Consider the following 19,933-nt stretch of genomic DNA (forward strand, 5'->3'; position numbering starts at 1 on the left):
TCTCTCTCTCTCTCTGCAGATGTTCCAGTTGCCTAGTGGTGTTTGGTGGACTCAACTCAGTGAAGTCTCACATCCAACAGGCTCATTGTGATATGTTCCACAAATGCCCCAGCTGCCCCATGGCTTTCAAGTCTGCTCCCAGCATACAGAACCACATCACAGCCCAACATCCAACGCTCACTGAAAGACAGACCATGTATACATACATACACACACACACGTGCTTTATCTCATGAAAAATGTTTTCCTTTGAGTTGACCCACTTTTTATCCCTTTACAGGTCAATCTATAAATGTGTCATGTGTGACACAGTTTTTACAAACAAGCCCCTGCTGTACGTCCACTTTGACACTCATTTAACCAATCAGAAGGTGGATGTGTTTAAATGCCCTGAGTGCACCAAGTTGTTTTCTCAGAGGAATTCCCTACTGGATCATTTCAAGGTATATGCATGCTTATATAGAGTCTAATATAGGTCAGTTAGTGTACAGACAATAATAAGATAATTATAATGTCATTTTCCCCCTGTTCACTTTGTTCTTCAGACCCATAAGACTCCCACGCTAAAACAAGAGTTGCCTTCACCTCCAGCTGCTTCCTCTCGTTCACGTCCTGCATTGACATTAGAGAGCTCAGATGGGGAGGAATGGATGAATGAAGAGAAAGAAGAGAAAGCGAAGACAGAAAGGATGAAGACCCCGTCAGGGTGGAAGTGTGCACCTTGCCACGCACGCTACACAGACCGGGAAGACTACATCACCCATATGGCTGAACAACATAGCAAGGTCTGGAAGTGCACCATCCCCCCACTGTCTAAGACGTATAATCTGACTACATTCATTTTGTTTTTTAGACAGAACTATAAATGAGTGGATGTAGCCATATGTTTTTGTGTTTATGTTGTGCAGACTCTGAAGAAGTTCCCTTGTAACAAGTGCGAGAGCTCCTTCACCACCACCTCCAGTCTGAGACGTCACATCAGAGACAAACACAAAGTCATGAATCGTGGCTTTCGCTGCCAGTGAGTATCCCATATTCTGCATCCTTTATCCTCACCATGATACACCAGCTGACTTTGCTGGCTCTTCGTCCAAGAGATGAAACCATTATCACAATGATTCCATTGTAACCTCATGGATTGTATGTAATAAAGTTGCAAAAACAGTATATTGTTGTTGTCTAAGTAAGTGGGGAGTGAAAAGGAATAATTTAGGACAGACTGCAAAGTTAATTATTTATTTGCAAAAAAAAAACTATAATAGGCTGGTAAGTCATATAATTATTCTTATCTTTTTGCCAAATCATATGGTTTTCTTCTTCAAACTGTCAAACCAGGCAGTGCTGATCAAATCTAAATCAAGTTTTTGTTACTGCATTGTCTAATTCTCGCTGCAAATGTTTTCAGAAACACATTTGAGTGTTTAGTTAGCTGTAATGTGAGGAAGTTTGTGACCAGGCGGCCATTTTTCAGATCAAGCACTTCCATCACAACTATCCAATTATGTTCAGAAGCAGTTTGGCCTGCGCTCCTTGGAAATCAAAAATTAATGGAGAGGTTCCAGACTAATCTGCGATGCCAGGCTATCAAGTGTAACTAAGATTCCTGAAACCGAACCTTCAGTATATTTGTGAATATAAGTTAACAGGTAAGTGTGTGTGTGTGTGTGTGTGTGTAGGTTCTGTAGTGAGAGTAAGAAAACATTCAGCAGCAGAACGATGTTGGAGAGACATATTCAGCTGAGACACAGCATGGACACAGAGAGCCAGGACGCAATGATGGTAAGACACTCCTCTATTTCTTAAGATGAAAACATGAAACACTTTTTACTAAGATGTAGTTAACAGCAGATTTCTTCTGGTCACAGGGAGGCGGAGATGAGGCTGACAGTTCCTCAGAACAGGACGGCAGTTTGGGGGCTCGTCGGAGACGGAGAGCAGCCGTAAAGATGGAGCAGGACGAAGACTCCACAGATGGGGTGAGTCCAGTGAAGAAGTCGCAGTCCTCCTCCTCCACCACTGCCCCCTACTCCCTTCCTGAGTCTGGGTTCCGCTGTGCCCCCTGCGGCTTCACCACAGAAGATCAGGCATCGTTCTTGGAGCATATCAGCCAGCACCGACGAGGAGGGACGGAGGGCGGCGGTCAGCAGTGTCTACAGTGTGGCGCCTGCTTCACATCCACTTCCTCCCTGTCACGCCATCGTTTCATCATCCACAAAGTGAGAAATACATTCACTGACAACCAGCAATCCCTCAGCGTTCACCCAGCGCCTTCCCCTGGTAACAGCAAGAACCATGATGATAAGAGTTCTCTGGGTGGTTCTGCACCAGCATCGCCCTCCTCTCAGGGGATGGAAGAGGAGGGCACACTGGCCTGTAAGGTGTGCCGCAAGAAATTTGAGAAGGCATCAGATCTTAATACGCACTTCAGGACTCACGGTATGGCTTTTATCAGTGCGAGGAATGCAGGAAAAACTACTTAAGACACCAAATACACGGGGAGAGCAGTGCAGGTAGGTGATAAAAGAAAGAAGTGCCTTATTTCTTGTCGACTTCTCATCAAAAGTAGCACACACCTATGCACTAATTTAACCAAAGATTGGTAGAACAGTTTATATGTGAATAGATTGTAAAAATAAAATTAAAAAAACTGGTCGAGATCAGCCTATAAAGGACAGTTCACCCCAAAATCAAGAATATATATTTATCCTCTTACATGTAGTGCAATTTGTTGAGTTGCTAAGTTTTGGAGATATTGGCTGTAGAGATGTCTGGCTTCTATGGAGTATAATGGGACCAGATGGCACTTCGCTTGTGGTGCAAAACAAACATTTAAACTTTTTAAAATGCTGACATTGCTGTTGGCGCTTTAAGCACCATAAGCAAAGTGCTATCTGCTTCCATTATACTTGAGAGACGGCAGACATCTTACGACCAATATCTTCAAAACTCTGCAAGTCACACCAAAACAATCTAGATGGATTAATAGCACTACAGGTAAGAGGAAAAATGTGTATTTTTGATTTTAGGGTGAACTGTCCCTTTAACTCTCTACTTCTGACACTCAGGATCTAATACTGCATTTCTGTATTCAGTAATGCCGACTAGTTCACTGCTGTGACCACATTCACATAATGATGTGCCTGTAGAGGACTTTGAATGTTAGAACCAGAACTTACTGTGATTACAATGGCTGTTTCACTGAATGTCGATAGCCAGTGATGAATATTTTGATTTCAATGTTTTCATCCTACTGAGGAGATTCTGTAAAGTCCTTTTTTTTTTTTTACATATTTTTAGAGAGTTATCACGTTGGTTTAGAATAGCTCCGTTACTATTAAGTGTGTATACTTCAACTTATTGCCAGCCATTTTCAAAAACATACAATAACATTTAAACTGATTCCCAACTTTAATGCAGCCATATGAAAACTAAGACTTGAACTTTGTTTAAGATAGGTAACCCATCTACTTTCCTATTTGTGTTTTCACAGACTTCTATCATAAGGGGGACATTTTGTACTATATAGACTATCTTTGGAAGATACGCAATTAATTTGTCTAAGTCAGACTGCTGAAACTTCATATTAGCCAATTTATTAAATTCATTAATCATGTTGGGAAGGAATCTCTTCACTACCAGTACGGACAGGAGGAATAATTACAATTACAGACTAATAATTCTTTTGATGTACATAGGCGCAAGTGAACCCATAATTTAAATGTTTAATGTTTAAGTCCCTGCATGTTTATATTTATATTGTACTTAAATAAATGTGGACCAATAACTTTGTGAAGATAAGATAAGATAAAAACTGAACTATGCTTTGGGAAATGGTCAGCAATAATCTGAAGTCTTCACAATTGTTACTAGTTGATGGGGTAAAACTGAAATGAAAGTAAATACCTTTTTAAGTGGAATGTACTGTAATTATATCAGATTGACTGATTTATTCCTTCTTTATGTGCAAGAGTTAGAAGTTAAAATTACATATTTTGGTTTGGGGGATGTGCTTGTCTTTCTTTTTTTTTTTAAATAAGATTACTTTAAAAAGATCAGTATGTATGTGATCGTGTCTGTTTCTTATGCTTTACTAAGAAGATGAGAACATGCAGAACCTTGTATTTTAAGATTTTCTTCAGTCTTTGTCCTGCATAACTGAGTTCAGCACTGGTTAACTAGATGAATATAATTTTATGTTAACGGAAAGAATTAGTGACTGTCAACACAGATCGGATTGTGTTATTGATGGACAACTTGGCATCCACATCAACACCAAAGGACACGAAACTGAAAAGTCAGTACTGTTTAACATAACTGTTGTTCAGTATGAGAACGTCTGAGAGGAGAACGTGTTCTGAGTGCTGTGTTTTGATTTAATTTTTATCTCTAGTAGCACCTTTTTTTTTTTTAAACTGTTTATGTCTCACAAGCTGTTGATTCGCTGAAATGTTTCCGACCACAGGATCCACAGATTGAGCTAATATTCATGCATCGCCATCACTGAGTAATCATCAGTGAGCCGTTTGCGCTTGTGTTTACTTTCTCAGGAGATTATCCAATGCTTTAACACACATTGCTCTCGTAAACTTTTTGTTTTTGCATTGACAAACAATTTCTAACCAAATGTTTATTTAAAAAAAGATAAATAAAACAATAAAAAACAGCTCATTGTCTTTAACTTGTTTTTTGCCTTTAAATACCACTTCACATTCCTTGTACTCAGTAGATTAATATTCTTTATTGAGTTAAATCATTTGTCATTTTCCATTTTGTCAGTACAAATATCCAAATAATGCGATCTTAAGACATCCCATATGGAGGACACACATTACAAACTCCTCTTCATTCTATTAAAATATACTTTCTTACAAATATATAGAGACAGAATATTTAAAAGTAAACTTAACTTAAAAATAATAATAAAGAATCCTTACACATCTTACCAGGTCATTTGATTATGTTATATAGTTGTTACAGCCACACTCCTACGCTCACACATAAATTACCTCAGATAATCAATCTACAAGAAACATGTCGTCATCACAAATAACATAAGAATTACATGTTGTCAAAAATGCACTATAACGATAACTTCTGTGTGTGTGGTTAGCTAAGGCTCCTGCCAGTCTTGCAGTAGGATGTGGTGGCTCTCTGTTCTCACAGCAGCAGGAACCCCGTGAGGAGAAACAGGAGAGGCTTCATGTAAGCTGACATCCCCTCGACAGTCAGTGATGGAGCTCCTAAATGAAAGTGACATAAAGAATAAATGCAACGATTTCTCCACTGAGAGACCATTGAAAGCGTATTTTCCCACAGACACACTGAGCTAGAATAGTTTTGGTTATTTTACATTGGAGATATCTGTATTTGTGTCTTTCTCACTGGTTTGATGTCACCAATCAGGATCTATCGATATGTAAATCTAAATGTCATGGAACTTGCTGGAGCTCCCAGGGCAACGATGACATGTTTATACATATCTTTATGAGTAATACAAAAATTCAAGCCTTTTAGTTAAATACATATGATTAAGCTCAATATATTCTCATTTCACTTCTCAACTCCACCTCTCATGTCCACGTTAACTCTGTTTACTTGTGTATATTTATTGTTGTGGATAAAACTAGATTTTTTGGCCTAGTTTTCACAGCAGGATAAAACTTTACTGGTTGTTGTAAAGCAGAACAAACAAGCTTTTGACATATTGAAGTAATTCTAAAACGCACTGGCAGTATCTAAACACACTAAAAATATGTGCATTTACTGCACTGAACATATATCTTCTTACCTGACAGGCCAGAGTTTTGTGTTTGGTCACGAGTCCCGGTTGTGGTGCTTTCAAGAGCAGCCAGTTGATCAGGACCCAGGGCACCTAGCTGTTCACTGGTTACCATGGCAGCGCTGTCAGGTCCAAGAGCCTCCAGCTGAGCAGCAGAGAGAGCCTGGAGGGAAAACAGAAAGTGGCACAGAGGAAGTGGAATATGTTTTCAGATCATTTCGATGTATAAACATTCAGTTACAAGTGAAAGTATTTCATTTAAAATCTTACTTGAGGAAAAGTACCCAAGTAATATCGGCAAAATGCGCTCAAACAAAAGTAAAAGTACTCATTGTGCCAAATAGCTCCTTTCATAGTGCTACTGTTCATGTATTTATGCATGTATGTATGTATGTATGTATATATGTATACTATATATGTACATGTATATTATTATTCATTATTTTTTCTCAACTATTACCGCACGGTCAAAAACTGTGCTTCTCCTCCCCGTCAACATCTTAATCAATACCTGTATCAGGTAACCCTCTTCCTTATTGACAGCGGCACCACTCCCCCAAGTGGTGGGAGGTTTACCAAAAACAAAACAGTAATAGAAAACAAAACAGTAACAAAAAGCAAAACAGTAACAGAAATGGCTCTTGCATTTTGTACGAAAATGAATATTAAACAGCCATAGCTGTCAGATAAATGTGCCGTACTAGAGTAAAAAGAACAATGTTTCCCTTTGAAATCTAGTCGAGTATAAGTATAAAGTAGCATAAAATGGAAATACTCAAGTTAAGTACAAATACCTCAGTACTTGGGTAAATGTATTTAGTTACTTTCCACTACTGTATGTGGCTCCCAGCTAAAAAAAGAAAGAACAAATGTTAGAGAGGAAGTTACTTACAGCAAAGTTTGTTGGAGGTATGAGTGGGATGCACGACTCGCTGATAAATGAGAAGACAGACGCGTCTAATGAAGCCAGCTCACTTGCATCCAACCCAGCTGAGGGAGACAGAAATAGATGGTATGTGTTTTGTAAGAAGCTGCAGAGCTTTGACACTTTTGAAGAATACTACAATGGCATTTGGTTTCCTTTAGAGGACACAGAGTAGAGGTGATTATCTAACCAATGATGTTTCCCAGGTCAGCCACTTGTGCTTCAGTCCAGGTGCTGGGATGTCCAAATGCGGACACAGCGAGATTTGTCAACTGTCGTGTAACATTGAAGGAGCACTGAACACCATCCATTGAGCCCACAGCATCCCTGTGAAACACACCAACACACACACGTTATGTAGTTGTGACATCTTCTCACTCTGCAGCTTATAACATAGTCAAAATATTTGATTGTGCTGAATCAGATTTGTTTAAGGATTGATTAGTATTGCTATAAAAATAATATATGGAGCGCAGAGATAAATGGGGGGATAGTCATCAAAATTCTTGTATTGGTAGTTGAGGTGGGTAAACCCCTTTAGCTGCAAGAGACAAAGACAGAATTTTACTTTTTTTTAAATGCTGTTGTATGTTTAAAGTATAATAAGTATTTGGCATAATGTTTTTTTCTCTCCCTCTCTTGAACAATCTAAAATTACTAGTAGTATTGATTTTGTGAGGCTACACCCCCATTTTATTTGTTTTATTTGAATACAACAAACAGAAAGTGGTGACATAAACAGAATCAGTGAGTTCTGTATGGAGGACAAACCTGAAGGCGTCCATGTTGAGTTGTCCGATCTCTGTGGAGTTTAGACCGCAGATGAACTGGCTCAGTGAGACCATCTCTGTAGCTCCCAGCTGCTGCGCTGTCAGGTTGTTATATTTAGCAACACCCTTCCACACTGGCTCCATCTATTCAGACAGGTCAACTGGATTAGCGAACATCATGATAGTCAGTATAATAGAATATGAATAGCTGTTTTTATTACTTCACCTGTGACTCATTCCAACCACAGTGGGCAATTTCCTCCAGAGTGTCCAGTGAGAAGGGGAGCTTCTCCAGGTCTGCGTTGGAGAAGCCCTGACTTATACAGCCGATCTGTGTCACCACAGTCTCATTCATTGCTGACACTGGGCCAAAGGCCTGCAGAAACACACAGAAACACTTATGATTGAAATTAATCAGATTTTTACTTTAAGTTTTGTCATCACAATACTGTTTTTAATTATGGACTGTACAAAGATTTGGAGGGGAAGGAGTCAGAAATTGTTTGTTTTGTTTTTGCTGCAGTTAGGGTGGTCTTATTTGGTTGTGCAGAGGAGAGTCTTTAAAAAAAATGTCACACCAGTTGTATATTTTATTTCAGAGCTGCCTTCTGTTGCAGCTTAATTGAGTTACTTACATTGGTAATAACTATTCAGATAGTAGCTCTTGGTTCATAAATAGAGAGGCTGGAATGTTTGGGACACACATCTCCATGTCTGCCAAAGTTTCTGCTGTGAAATTTGGAGTATATTGTGAAAACTATTGTTCCATTTGCACATAGGTTTTAAGTAGTACATTATTTTTATTTTAGTTTTTGTGGTTAAACGAGTTATACCAATTCATCACTTATAGTATTTTGAGATATTATGAGGGGCAGAGTCCATTGTAAGTTTAATAAAAAAGCCTGCTTGAACTATAAGATTCAGGCGCCATCCCAGTCAGTCCCTAAATAACATAAACCAGGAACTTTCTGCCTCCTTCACTGTGCCAGCGGAGTCCTCTGCTCCCTGAACGAACAGAACCAGGATGAGTGCCTCCACTGTACCTTAGTTGCTTTTTTACTGAGCACGGCCAGTTGGTCTGCACTGTAGTCAGGGATTTTAGCAAGTGTTTCTACAGTAGCGAGGAAGGTCTCGGTTGACATCTGATCCAGCTGTGCAGCTGTCCAGTAGATGTTGTCCATTCCCAGTTCTTCAATCAGCTCCACAGTAGGTACCTTAGCACTGTCAGTGCTGGCTGATAGAGAAAGGAACGAGACACATAGCAAGTGAGAAAAAGAAAAGTACAGTAGAATCAACATCACCAAATGTTTTGTGCAGTATCACTAACCAAGAGAAGAAAATGTATAGCACACCCAAGATGTGTCTTCCTCACCTGCTCTCTTTTTACGCGCTGCATTTGATGCGGTAGTGGTGACGGCGGTGGTGAGATCGAAGATTTTCTTTTCCAGTGCATCAGAAGTCTGGGTCAGGCGTGACTTCAGGAAATAGAGAACGTCTTTCATCCAAGGCTGACAGAGACAGAGAGAGGGAAAATAAACAATAGATGCATGAATCATAGTAACCAGAAGAGTACAGTGCTGAACTCAGTCTTACTTTTGAGTGATTTATCATTTTTGATGAAAATGTGAAAAAGCACAAACATAGGACATCATGAGGACCATCACTGTCCAGGACATGTGAAGATACACACCTTTTTGGGAAGAGCAGATGTGGAATTATCATCCAAAAGGAGGAGCGGACCCAGTTCTTCCATAGTCTCTGCTGACCAATCAGATGCATCCCTGCACAAGATTAAAAAAAAAGAAATGCATCAGACTCTTCTCTTTCTTTCTCTGCAGTAACCTCAGCATTAATGGGGAGCCTGTCCTACCCAAAAGTCTGGTTGACCAGCTGAATTAGATCTGCCCTGTGGTGTTGGGGAATGTGCTGGCAGGAAGCCATGGCTTGGAGGCTGGAGTTGAGGACATTGGGGGCCATGAGGCGCAGTTGGGAAGGCTGAAGCTCACACAAGAGTGGTCCAAGCCTGGACACATTCTCAGTGGTCAGTCCGGATAAGCCATTCCCCTGCAAATCCACAGCAAATATCTTAGGCTGTTGTTGCACACAGTAAACTCAAAAAAAATCACTCAAGTGATTGTACTAGGTGTGGAACAGTAGGTACAGGCAGCTGACAGTTTAAAGAAAAATAGATACATAGAGGAACATATGACGCTTCCATACAGGACTCACTGAACGGTTTGATGAGTGTATTATATTGCATTCGCAGTCAACAGATCCAAACCCAGTTAAACTTCTATGGAAGATTTTGGAACAGTCTCTTAGACTCTCCACCACCTTTCATTAAAACACCAAATGAGGGAATATTTTTGGTAGCGTTCCAGAGACTTCCAGAGACCAAGAAGCGACACCTTACTGAGGCAATTTATGTTGGCTTTTACTTTAATTTGTCACCCGTCTGTATCCTTGTGCGTACATTGACCAGGCAAAGCAGAGCTCTCTGGGCAAGAGCGAGGCGGGACGGGGCACGACGAGGCAATGAGGTCAGGTTGGCCACTTCCATCTTGTTGAGGAAGACGGGACACACAGAGTCAGGCAAATCCTTCACCTTCGAAGGCCTGGGATGGTGTAAATGAGATACAAAGATGGAGGGCTGTTACATCTTATTACAGATTTTTAAAAATACATGATTAAGTGAGACAGAGAAAAGTTTGTTTACGGCAGTTGAAGAAGTAAGAATGTGGGAATGTTATCCATCTCCATCAAAGTGATGGTTTTGAAATAGTCAGCTCTCTCGTTCTCCAAAGTCGAAAAAAGCTTTTGGGCAGCACATCCTGCCTGAAAACATATATTTGTTATCAGCTGGTATACTCAAATACATGTTTTATTTTTGTGTCTATGAGAGTAAATACATACCTGCACTTTGGAGAGCCACTGTGAACTCCCTGTTATGGCCTGAGCGATCTGTTGCACATCACCGTCTGCTATTTTGTCAATCATCTTACAGGTTATGCCCTGAAGGACTGACCCTCTGTTTTAAATGCAAAACATGTAAAGCAATGGCAGACATGTTTATTGCAATGCTTTTTTAATTGTATTGTTATGAATGGGGTTTCTGTTATTTCACTGCTGTATATCTCACCTATATTGAAGCTGCTTTAGATCGTCCATCTTTTTTGCCAGGTAGGCTGCCTGAAACATCACACCATTTTTTGATACATTTATGAAAGATTCTGATGCGAATGCACGAAAAACAGTAATAGTGATGATACAGTATACGTTAAAAATGTAAAAACATAATCAAATGTGATAATAGCTAGGGGATATTCAGGGACATTACCTGTGGCAGACTCCACATTTTATTCTCCACTTGGTCCAAAGAGTTGATGTTTGCTTTGGCTAGGTTGCTCAGAGAAACGCAGTGAAGCAAAGCGCCATCCAACTTTTGCACAAGCTCTGAGGGATCCACACCCTTACGGAGCTACAGGGAAACATTTAGTTAAAATTATGTGCATAGGTCTTAAACTATAGAATTAGCCTCTATTTCCTGCTTCTCTCTCCCTACTCACCCCCTGCAGCATGGCCTTCAGCTGCCCCTTCTTCATCGACCTGGAGATGTTCCTCAGGGCCTCTGTGTCATTCAGGATCTCCCGGGCTTTGACATTCTTGAGCAAACACCTTGGCAAACCTTCTGCAACTGTTTGAAGGGCCTTCAGCTCCTGACCCGACACATTTTTACACTAAGGGAAAGCAGAATATAGAGTGAGTGGATGAGCGTGTGAGGAACAAGCTTCCAGCGGCCGTGCAAGCTCACCTTTATATCACCCAGCTGTTTCTTGACCAGGGCGCGCAGCTGGCCCCGTGTCCATTGGACAGTCGGTCCCAGATTTTTTAGAATCTCTTTGAGATCGTTGCCAGAGACTTCGGACAGTTGTTTGGGAGACAACAGGTTAACACTGCTGCCCAGTTCAAGTAGTGCTTTAGTAGTGCTGGACTTTGAAATCACAGACTTGACAAGGCGCTTCTTCAGCTTGAATCAGGAGGAGGAAAAAAGACAAAGAGTAATCGAGAGATGACTGATATTCATTAAATTCATTACTTCTGTCCTGGCTGAGGGAGGACATGGGTGAAAGTTTGAACGAAACTATGAACGAGTGAGCGATACCGTTTCGATTCCGGGGTTGTTGCAGTTATTGAGTTCAGAGAGGAGTTGCTTGCTGAGGTCAGATGACAGGTCTGGCACTGTGTAATAATAACAGGCCAGTGGGCCGAGCCTGAGGAGTTTCAAAGGCAAACATGTAGTGATTATTCCAACCTTGAAATTAAATCAGCTCTCTATAATGTCAGGCACATTTATTTGTACATAAATATTATAACTGATGTATTTTTCTCTTAAGTATTTGTCTGTACAATGCACTCTTATCTGTTAAAACCTAGTATTCAGGGTAAACAGTGTATGGAAACCTTTGATACAATAAGTGTATGTTCATTTTTCCTCTTCTGTTTAGTCAGGAAATGATTTGATATGAAAATTAATTATATAAGGGTAGATTATTTTGCCAGAATTGTTCTAATCCAGAGTTTTTATGCACTAATGTACACACATCCATGCATGAATACACACTTGTCCAAATATTGTGCAAACGCCCCCGCACTGAAGCACTCTTGAAATTTTTGGAGAAACTTCTCGGCCAGGCTGGGGTTCATGGCGGCGGCCATTTTTAAGGCGGATTTGAACTGGGCCGAACGGAAGAATTCACACAGCTACAGGAGAAAGTGAAGAAAACCAACACAAATAAGAATCTTGTCATTTGCTATTTCAAGTTTCATTGGCTCATTATGCCTCACCTTTTCTTTGGGAGAAGAATCTACATCGTTTGGTGCTAAACCGGAGAGGTACGGTCCCAACATGGTCAATGCCTCCGTGCTCAGCCATTTCACTGAAGATTTGCACGTCTCCATCAGCTCTAGAGAATAAACGAGGCTGTTAATAGTCACATTCAAACAACATATAATAACAAAAGTGACAACAGAAATGAGGCAGTGCATTAGGGAAAGAGTTGAGTGTTTATTGTGAAGTCTGCAGCATTTGATTTTTTGATTTGCCTGATTTCCTGTATTACGGTCCTATCTAAACATACAAACACATTTGCAAACATAAGCAAATATGTGTGCCACAAACACACATAACAAGTGCGGTTTTTCTGTGACACTCACAATGCCGCACTGTACTTTGTCTTCTCAGGCATTGTTTCCAGCCTGTTTTATTGTTTGTTTCTTGACCTGTTTTGTATGATTTACATATATCAGTCAGTCAGTCATTCCCATTATGCTGGCTGGCACAAAGGACAGTGAGATAGTAACTCCATTTCTGTATGTCAGTGGCCTCCTTCTCCAGCTCTGGCCTCCAGTTGGTATTGTTGTAGCTCTCTCTCAGTGGTCCAGCGCCATGTTATTTTGGGCCTCCCTCTCTTTCATTAAGCCTCTGGGGTTCAATAACGCAATTTTGGGAACTGCTGTTGTCTGTTGTATCTTATCTTGCTGAGTAATTTTGAGAATGTTGTTGTTGGAGGTACTGTTTGGCCAGAATATATTCATAATTTTTCATAGTAAGGTAGATAATTCATGGGTGTCCTGTTTGGATGTTTTCCAGCATTCCAGCTGTATTGGTGAGATTTCCAGATTTGTTCACCGGTCCAACTTGTTGCCCAAAGGACTGGAGTCTCACTGTTTCCTGTAAGTGGTGATGTGTATGTGACTCATCTGCAAAGTCAAGGTCTTCAAGGATGGAATAGGGAGTCCATCAAATTTCTCTCGCCTGATCTTCTGTTGTTCTGTTCTCTGCATGACCCAGTCCATGATGAGGTTGGATAAAAGTTTTGACATTACACATCTGCATACATGACTCCATACTGCCTACTCCTACTGCAAAGCTGGTTTTGTTTGCCCCAGTGCAGGAAAAGCTGAAAATGCCATAAATTCTGAGGATGTTCCCATGGCTATCACAGTGGGCCTTATGGAAGTCGATGAAGTTTATTTACAGTTGTCGTTGCCATTTGCTACACTGCTCAATGACGTTCCAGAGAGTGAAGATCTGGTCTGTGCACCCTCTGCCTTTCCTGAATTCGGCTTGTTCGTCTATGAGTATTTCATCTACGGCTGATGTCATTCAGTTTATGATGATCTAGCAAAATGTCTTGTAATATCTAATATTTCCTTTTTCAGGTCTCTCCTTTCCGCAGTCACCTTACATGTTTTGACTTTTCTCCATCTTTTCTGCAGTTTTCTCCTGTGTCCAATTACTGTTTTGCTACTTTTGTTCATGGTAGGTTTCCGCCAGATTTGCCTAGTGTTTGTCAGTGTCCTTCTCAATCAGCTGCTCCATTTCCTCAGCATTATTTAAGAAGCGATTTGTACGAGATGCTGCTTTTTCTAGGAATCAAGAAAATGTATTCATCATGATACAACACAAGGTTGTGTAACAAAATTAATGTTTGCAGTTCCCTAATGTTACACATATAGAGAAGGATAATAACATTTATAGAATAACATATGAAATAAAATGAACCAATATAAAGTTATTTATATACATTGTATATATATATATATATATACACATCTACACCCAGGAAATAATTCTGCAGTGCATCTTTTTTTAATTTGTGCCTTGGAGAAAGTAATCTATCTCTTGCTCTTCCTCCTAGTTCTCCTCTCTCTCTATTTTAATCCTTCATTCAAAATTATTCTACTGCTTTAAATCAGCTTATTCTCTACAGCCTCTTCATCTCTCAAGTGCTTCCCTTTGTTTAGTCACTTCTACTTCTTCAACCTCATGCTTACTATCTTTTCTAGCTTCTCTGCCCTATGTCTTACGTTTATTTCCTTTTAAGTATTAGATTATGAATTTAAAATATCTGATTTTCCCATAAATAGTTCAGGGTGACTATCTAATGGACTCTGTGACTACATTATATTGTAGAAAGTGGTTTCTGAGTTGATATGCTTAACTAATTCCTTACTTAATCTTGAGTCAGGTGATGGCGTCACTGTACAGTTGAAGTAGTTCTGGGTGATCTGCTGTTTTGCCCATTTTACCACCTGAGTGTTTTGGTCTTCAGACATAGGATCATACACTTCCTGCAGCATCTTCATCCTGGAACCAACCACCAATTTTTAGAAATTTAACAAAAGTTGCTGAGGGATCGTGGAGGAAGTAACTGCATAAAAGCCCACTCACATCTTTTTCACATTTTGGGGCTTGGCTTGGACTGGAAGTTTCATTCTTGAAGGAGGCATGTCCTGCAGTGCAGGTTTTGCAGCCGACAGCAGTGTGTCATAGTCATCCGACTCCATGTTGTTTTCACTCTGTGTGGTCAAAGTCACCCAGGACAGAGGGGCCATAAATGCATGCATGTAACACGCAGATGTGTCCTGAGGGAAATAAAGAGAGGACAGGTATCATTAGACTGCCAGAGAGTTGCATTAATTAATGGATTATGTTTTCTTTTCTTCTTGGCATTAGTGGGGAATACTGACAGAGGAGTTCCTCATCATCTTGATCATGGTTGCAAGATAGCTGCAGTTCTTCATCATGTTTGTCTAAAAAGAGATGACAGGTGGAAATAAAACTAAACTAATTAATAACCAATTATTATTCATATAATTTTTATGTGAAGAAATCAAATGTGGTTTAAATGCATGACTGTGTGTTTTCACACCATTTTATCTGAGTCATCCAAAGGGGCTTGGCTAAGTGAGCCTTTGACGAGAGAGACTGAATCCAGGATGCTCTTGAAGGTAGATAGGAAGGTGTCGGTTTGGCCAGTGTTTCTGTTCTCCATAGGCATGTCACTGAGAGAGAAATAAGAGTGAGTAGAAATGGTTTTAAACATTAGATGTTGTGTTTTATTTGTTGATCAATTGTATCCTTTAATTATCCAGTGAAATTCAACACAGTCTATTTTTACTTTATAAATGTGAACAACTGGTAGATTGAAGGAACAGCCTGCAATACTTGAAAATTCACAGGAAAATATGATAATTTTCTTTTATTTCTTTAGGAGACACGTTTACAGAATTACCTGTTATTGAAGACAGTTTTCAGCAACGCCATCTTTGGCACTGGGTATCCTTTAACATAACAATGATCCATATTTATATACAGTTAATATTTATATACACAGTAAAAAAAAATCCCATCAGGACTGGTCTGAGTATTTGCTATGTATTAGCAGAAACACATTATGTCACATTCATACACTGAGGACTGCGATTACTTATGATAACTGTACTGCAGAGCCAATTAGATATGTCTAAGGCTGTAATAGAGTTCAACATTTTAACTTGAATTTTGAGTTCAGATGCATGCAAACACTCTTCTTCTTCTTCTCTCTCTTGCTCTCTGTCACTCACACACAAAATGTGTATTGAGAATTTCCTCACCCTCATCCTGGCACTTCTTCATCTGATAAAAAACAGAGATATCAGCATCAGATAAAGTAAGATATTTAATTGTTTAAAATGTTTGTACGTGGTTAAAAAACATGCATTCAAAATAAACGTGAAAAACACTTAATTACTTATATGGTTTCATATGTCCGGTAAATACAGTATATAAACACGATACAAAATGCTAAATCTATGGTAGAAGTGTAAAACAATGTTCAAACAATGACACTGCATTTAAATTAACTGCACTTACACTGTTTTGCATTTTAAGTTTTATGTTATATTTTTGTTATATTTTATATTTTTTAACTTTATTCTATTCTTCTATTTGTGTGTTGTGTAAAGGGAGTCGAGCAAAGTAAGATTTTAATTGTATGTATAAACCACTGTGTTTCTTATTGTGCACATGACAATAAACCTCTTGAACTTGAATCTCAAAAGATACTATACAAACACAGGGTAAGAACCAACAATTGGTAGAGCCACTTTGCTTCCCTTAATGTTGTTTTTCAAATAAGAAATACAATAAATTTACCCTCACTGGCCCCCAAAAATTCCAGTGCAGTTACTACAAATGGGTAAAATTTGATTCCCATGATTAAATGGACCCTTATTATTGTAGTCCTGCATAACATTTGAATGACTTCAGGAAGAGAAAATCTTTTCACAATGTCAGTGTGATGATGGTAATTATTATTATTGGCCCAAAGAGAAAACAAATAAACCCTAAACTGTGTTGGACTTGAAAATGTGTCTAATCAAAAACAGTTGTTTTTGTTTGCATACTACTACAGTTTGCATACTACTTCCAGAGGAAGATGAAGTATTCAGGAAATTACATACCATTTTTTTAGCCATGTCTTTGAAGTCTGAAGGCATCACAGTAGAGCTCATGGCTGAAAAGGTAGTAACAAATAATTATAAAAAAGACATTTATGTAGACAGAAACAACATTCATGCATCTTGCTGGTTATGAGAGGAGACGATGCATGTCATGCTGCTTACCCAAGGCTGTACAGGCCACAGTCAGTAGAAGGAAACATGTTCCTCCTTTTGGAGCCATGGTGAAAAGACCTGCCAGTTATGTTGAACCTGTCTGTTCAACATAATGACATAATTTAAACATTCATTCGCATTCGCATTCATATCAACAAATACTAGCAGTGATGTTTGCATAGATTTGCATTCTTTTCTATAACAGAAAAGGTTATCTTGGTATGGTGTGAGGATTTTGTTATTAGATCTCTAGTTGTTATGGAACCTGTCTCCATGAGAGCCACCTCCAATTTTCTGACATACTTCCTCCTCTGAGGAATTGTAAGCATACTTCCCTATAGTTACCATCTTTGTTACTCATCCTATGGGAGGCCACATGGACTTTGGAGGGTAGCACGCTGTGAAAAACAGGTTTGGTAATGTACATCATGTACTGTGGAACATTCTGATAGCTTCTCTACCTCTGCTCAAGCTTCTTTGCATTCCTCATTGGTTTTCACATATTAGAGTTCCCACTCAAACATTTGCATGTTGGTATTTTGCCTTCATACAATTTGTTTACTTTCCATTGATTTGGTTTCTTATTTAAATATGAAGAATTATTTAAAATGGGTGAGCAAAACTAGGAAAAATAGAATAATAGATACCTCTGTAATAACACATTGTCCCAAGACCTTATAGTACTACTATAGACTATATAGTCTCTTGTAAATTCAGACAATATTTATATGCCTAATTATTTATTTGGTGGTTACATAATGAATTAAAGACATATAAAAAAATATATAACCATTAAAACATACAAAACCATATATGTATTGTACCCACACATTTCAGCGTTACTGTTTCAACATAATTTCATACCTGTGAATGTAAACACATCACAAAGACTGAAAACAAAAAGAAAAACAAACAACCTTTTGATTTGTACAAATTAGTAATTACTCACAGAATCTGCGTCTGCTCCCTGGAAGATTCTAGAAACGACACAATTTAAAAAACAAGATGTAGACAACGTGAGGATGAGCGTGTTGTTCCTCTGCCTTTCTCCCACGTCTGATGTGAGTTGACTGGGCGGTTACCTGTCCTCAACTGAGGCAGAGCAGGTGCATGGTATTAAACAGCACTGTTCGTGTGTATGTGTGTGAGTGAGAGAGAAAGAGAGAGACAGGGGTTGCGGATCTCGAAAGATGTCTTTTTAATTGATGCATTCTGATGTCAACCATGAAATAAACATTGTCGGGCAAATCCTATAAAAACGGTTAAAGGATTCTCATCATACATAAAACTACATCTTTTATTCTAATTGTTTCATAAATAAGATGCAGACTTGGAAATAACATGCTTGAGACACAATGCTGAGTTAACAATAGATCATTAGGGAGTTTGGACTCTTGATTGGATGAGTAGTTGTTCTATGAGGATGCTATCATTATTCCTCAAATTATACATCATTTCAAATGACAGCTGGAAGAGACGGGGCTGATATAACCAACGCACCGCAACCCAACACAGAGCTGCATTATCCAAATGGAATTACTTAGCCACAACAAACAAGGGTGGATAAACACAGTTAAAAGCTCGGCAAACAGAAAACTGCAGCTCTTGAATACAGAGAGGTAACAATGAAGGTTAAGTTCTTGGTTCTCAGTTCTTGTGCTAAATCCAATGTAAGCAGTAAAGAGTTCAATGTGGAAACCCCACTTTTAAAGTCAGTAAACCTACTCCACGAGATGTATGGTCCTCATTCATGACATTTACACTTCTTTGAATGTGTGTCTGAAAACTTCAGTTTTATTATTAAGTGCGGTTCTTCCAATTTATAATTTTTATTTGCCACACAAATGTGAATCCAATTTCACAATGGCACCAAAACAGAGATAACAAAATGACGCCAAGGACAGAAGAGATGACACTGGACCACAAAGCTGCTTCATAAAATAAATAAGTGAAGTCAATTTTATATCTTGATTTGTCCATGTAGTTGAGTCCAGATCAGTGCAGACTACAGTGTGTCCGCTCAACAACTGGGCCCACACAGTTCCGGTGCAAAGGGTAGTTGCAAGGAGTAAACACCAATTCCAGCGTTGAGTTTATCTCTTCAAAATCATGCTGTCGATGTGACAAACAGCACAGGTTACTGTATGCGTAATACCCACAGGACATCCTCTTCTCATTAACCTTTAATCACACTCATTAAGGATGGCTGTTACCATTTCCCCTATCAGCTGGCTTCCGGAATTTGCACGATAGCAATCCGACAATAACGCTATCAACCTAACAATTTGTGGACTGACGAACTTATCCGTGCCTTTGTTGTTACTAAAATAGAATCCATACATATTGCTCTGTACAGAGAAAGTGCACAAAAGAGAAGCACCATGACTGCTGGGCCTGTTTCACTGCATGTCACTGTTTCCTTCCATTTTGGAGCCAATAACCGCATTAAGGTCTGGGTTGGTGAAGTGATCTGAAAAAAATAAGAAAAACACATTGAGTGGGTAAGTTTATGCTTGTGCGTGTTCAGAGTTTTAAGTTGGATCCTCATTAGTTATGACCCGGACAACAAATGAACCAAAAGTTCAGTCAGGAAGACTACTGTTTTGCATAGAGATGTTTAAATATTTTCTCTTTCCATCCTGCATTCACTCCTCTCACGCACAATTTCCTTGCTGGTCACATCTATCCAGTAGCACAGCGTCACACCGGTATCGTATTACTGCTGTCCATTCATGCTGCTATTATGCACACTCTGCCACCTGCCCATCACAGCCTAGTCGAGCAGATTTTTCAGCTTCATTATTTCATCATCCTATCAGCCTCAGCAGAGTCATCAACCACCACCACCGGTGTCTAGACCTCCAATTATCTTTACTTCATTCACTTGTCTCTCCTGATTGAACTACTCTTCCTGGAGTCTTCTTGTTGACGCATTAGTCGTTCCTACCCTGTCAGTGGCACTCGAACTGTGCCTTTGCTTGAAACAGTTTTCAGCTATTTTGATGCACTTTTAGACGT

At 39.3% G+C, this 19,933-nt stretch overlaps 3 protein-coding genes across 4 annotated transcripts in view; 1 reads left to right on the forward strand and 2 right to left on the reverse strand.

The window, feature by feature from the left end:
* znf687a (zinc finger protein 687a) overlaps nucleotides 1–4,663 on the forward strand; it is a 9,000-nt gene extending 4,337 nt beyond the window's left edge. The window contains exons 6-11 of the mRNA XM_035672499.1: nucleotides 20–196; nucleotides 281–443; nucleotides 546–785; nucleotides 909–1,021; nucleotides 1,677–1,779; nucleotides 1,866–4,663. Coding sequence (XP_035528392.1) covers nucleotides 20–196; nucleotides 281–443; nucleotides 546–785; nucleotides 909–1,021; nucleotides 1,677–1,779; nucleotides 1,866–2,480 — 1,411 coding nt within the window. The 3' untranslated portion in view covers nucleotides 2,481–4,663. The remainder of the gene's footprint in view (nucleotides 1–19; nucleotides 197–280; nucleotides 444–545; nucleotides 786–908; nucleotides 1,022–1,676; nucleotides 1,780–1,865) is intronic.
* Nucleotides 4,664–5,157: 494 nt separating this feature from the next.
* Nucleotides 5,158–15,584, reverse strand: otoa (otoancorin). The gene is made up of 23 exons (XM_035672175.1): nucleotides 15,553–15,584; nucleotides 15,190–15,322; nucleotides 15,008–15,070; nucleotides 14,709–14,902; nucleotides 14,491–14,624; nucleotides 12,320–12,438; nucleotides 12,096–12,235; nucleotides 11,637–11,745; nucleotides 11,286–11,501; nucleotides 11,041–11,211; nucleotides 10,812–10,952; nucleotides 10,614–10,663; nucleotides 9,948–10,089; nucleotides 9,345–9,538; nucleotides 9,165–9,255; nucleotides 8,847–8,982; nucleotides 8,518–8,708; nucleotides 7,701–7,850; nucleotides 7,476–7,618; nucleotides 6,895–7,031; nucleotides 6,672–6,769; nucleotides 5,789–5,942; nucleotides 5,158–5,240 (listed from the first exon to the last, which is right to left on the reverse strand). Exons 1-23 carry the CDS (start codon nucleotides 15,582–15,584, stop codon nucleotides 5,158–5,160), a joined length of 3,021 nt encoding a protein of 1,006 aa, XP_035528068.1.
* A 2,528-nt stretch (nucleotides 15,585–18,112) lies between these two features.
* The window catches only part of LOC118336202 (RIIa domain-containing protein 1), a 3,417-nt gene continuing 1,596 nt past the window's right edge, over nucleotides 18,113–19,933 (reverse strand). Inside the window, exons 4-5 of one of the 2 annotated variants that reach the window (XM_035672802.1) lie at nucleotides 19,296–19,385; nucleotides 18,113–19,027 (exon numbers count right to left, since the gene is read on the reverse strand). In XM_035672802.1, coding sequence (XP_035528695.1) covers nucleotides 19,315–19,385 — 71 coding nt within the window. In that variant the 3' untranslated portion in view covers nucleotides 18,113–19,027; nucleotides 19,296–19,314. Of the gene's footprint in view, nucleotides 19,386–19,933 lie in introns of both variants that reach the window. The other variant, XM_035672801.1, reaches the window with a different exon arrangement.

The sequence above is a fragment of the Morone saxatilis genome, unplaced genomic scaffold (genome assembly GCF_004916995.1).
Source record: "Morone saxatilis isolate NCDOM2014 unplaced genomic scaffold, NCSU_SB_2.0 Contig24, whole genome shotgun sequence".
Classification (NCBI taxonomy): Eukaryota; Metazoa; Chordata; class Actinopteri; family Moronidae; genus Morone; species Morone saxatilis.

Bases quoted from the DNA above. Each gene is read 5' to 3' on its own strand.
- otoa (XM_035672175.1), bottom strand. From the start codon at position 15,584: ATGGCGTTGCTGAAAACTGTCTTCAATAACAG. The intron at 11,502-11,636 runs GTATCGCTCACT...TCCTGATTCAAG, and splicing joins ACAACCCCGGAATCGAAACG to CTGAAGAAGCGCCTTGTCAA. The intron at 11,212-11,285 runs GTGAGCTTGCAC...GCTTTCCCTTAG, and splicing joins AACAGCTGGGTGATATAAAG to TGTAAAAATGTGTCGGGTCA.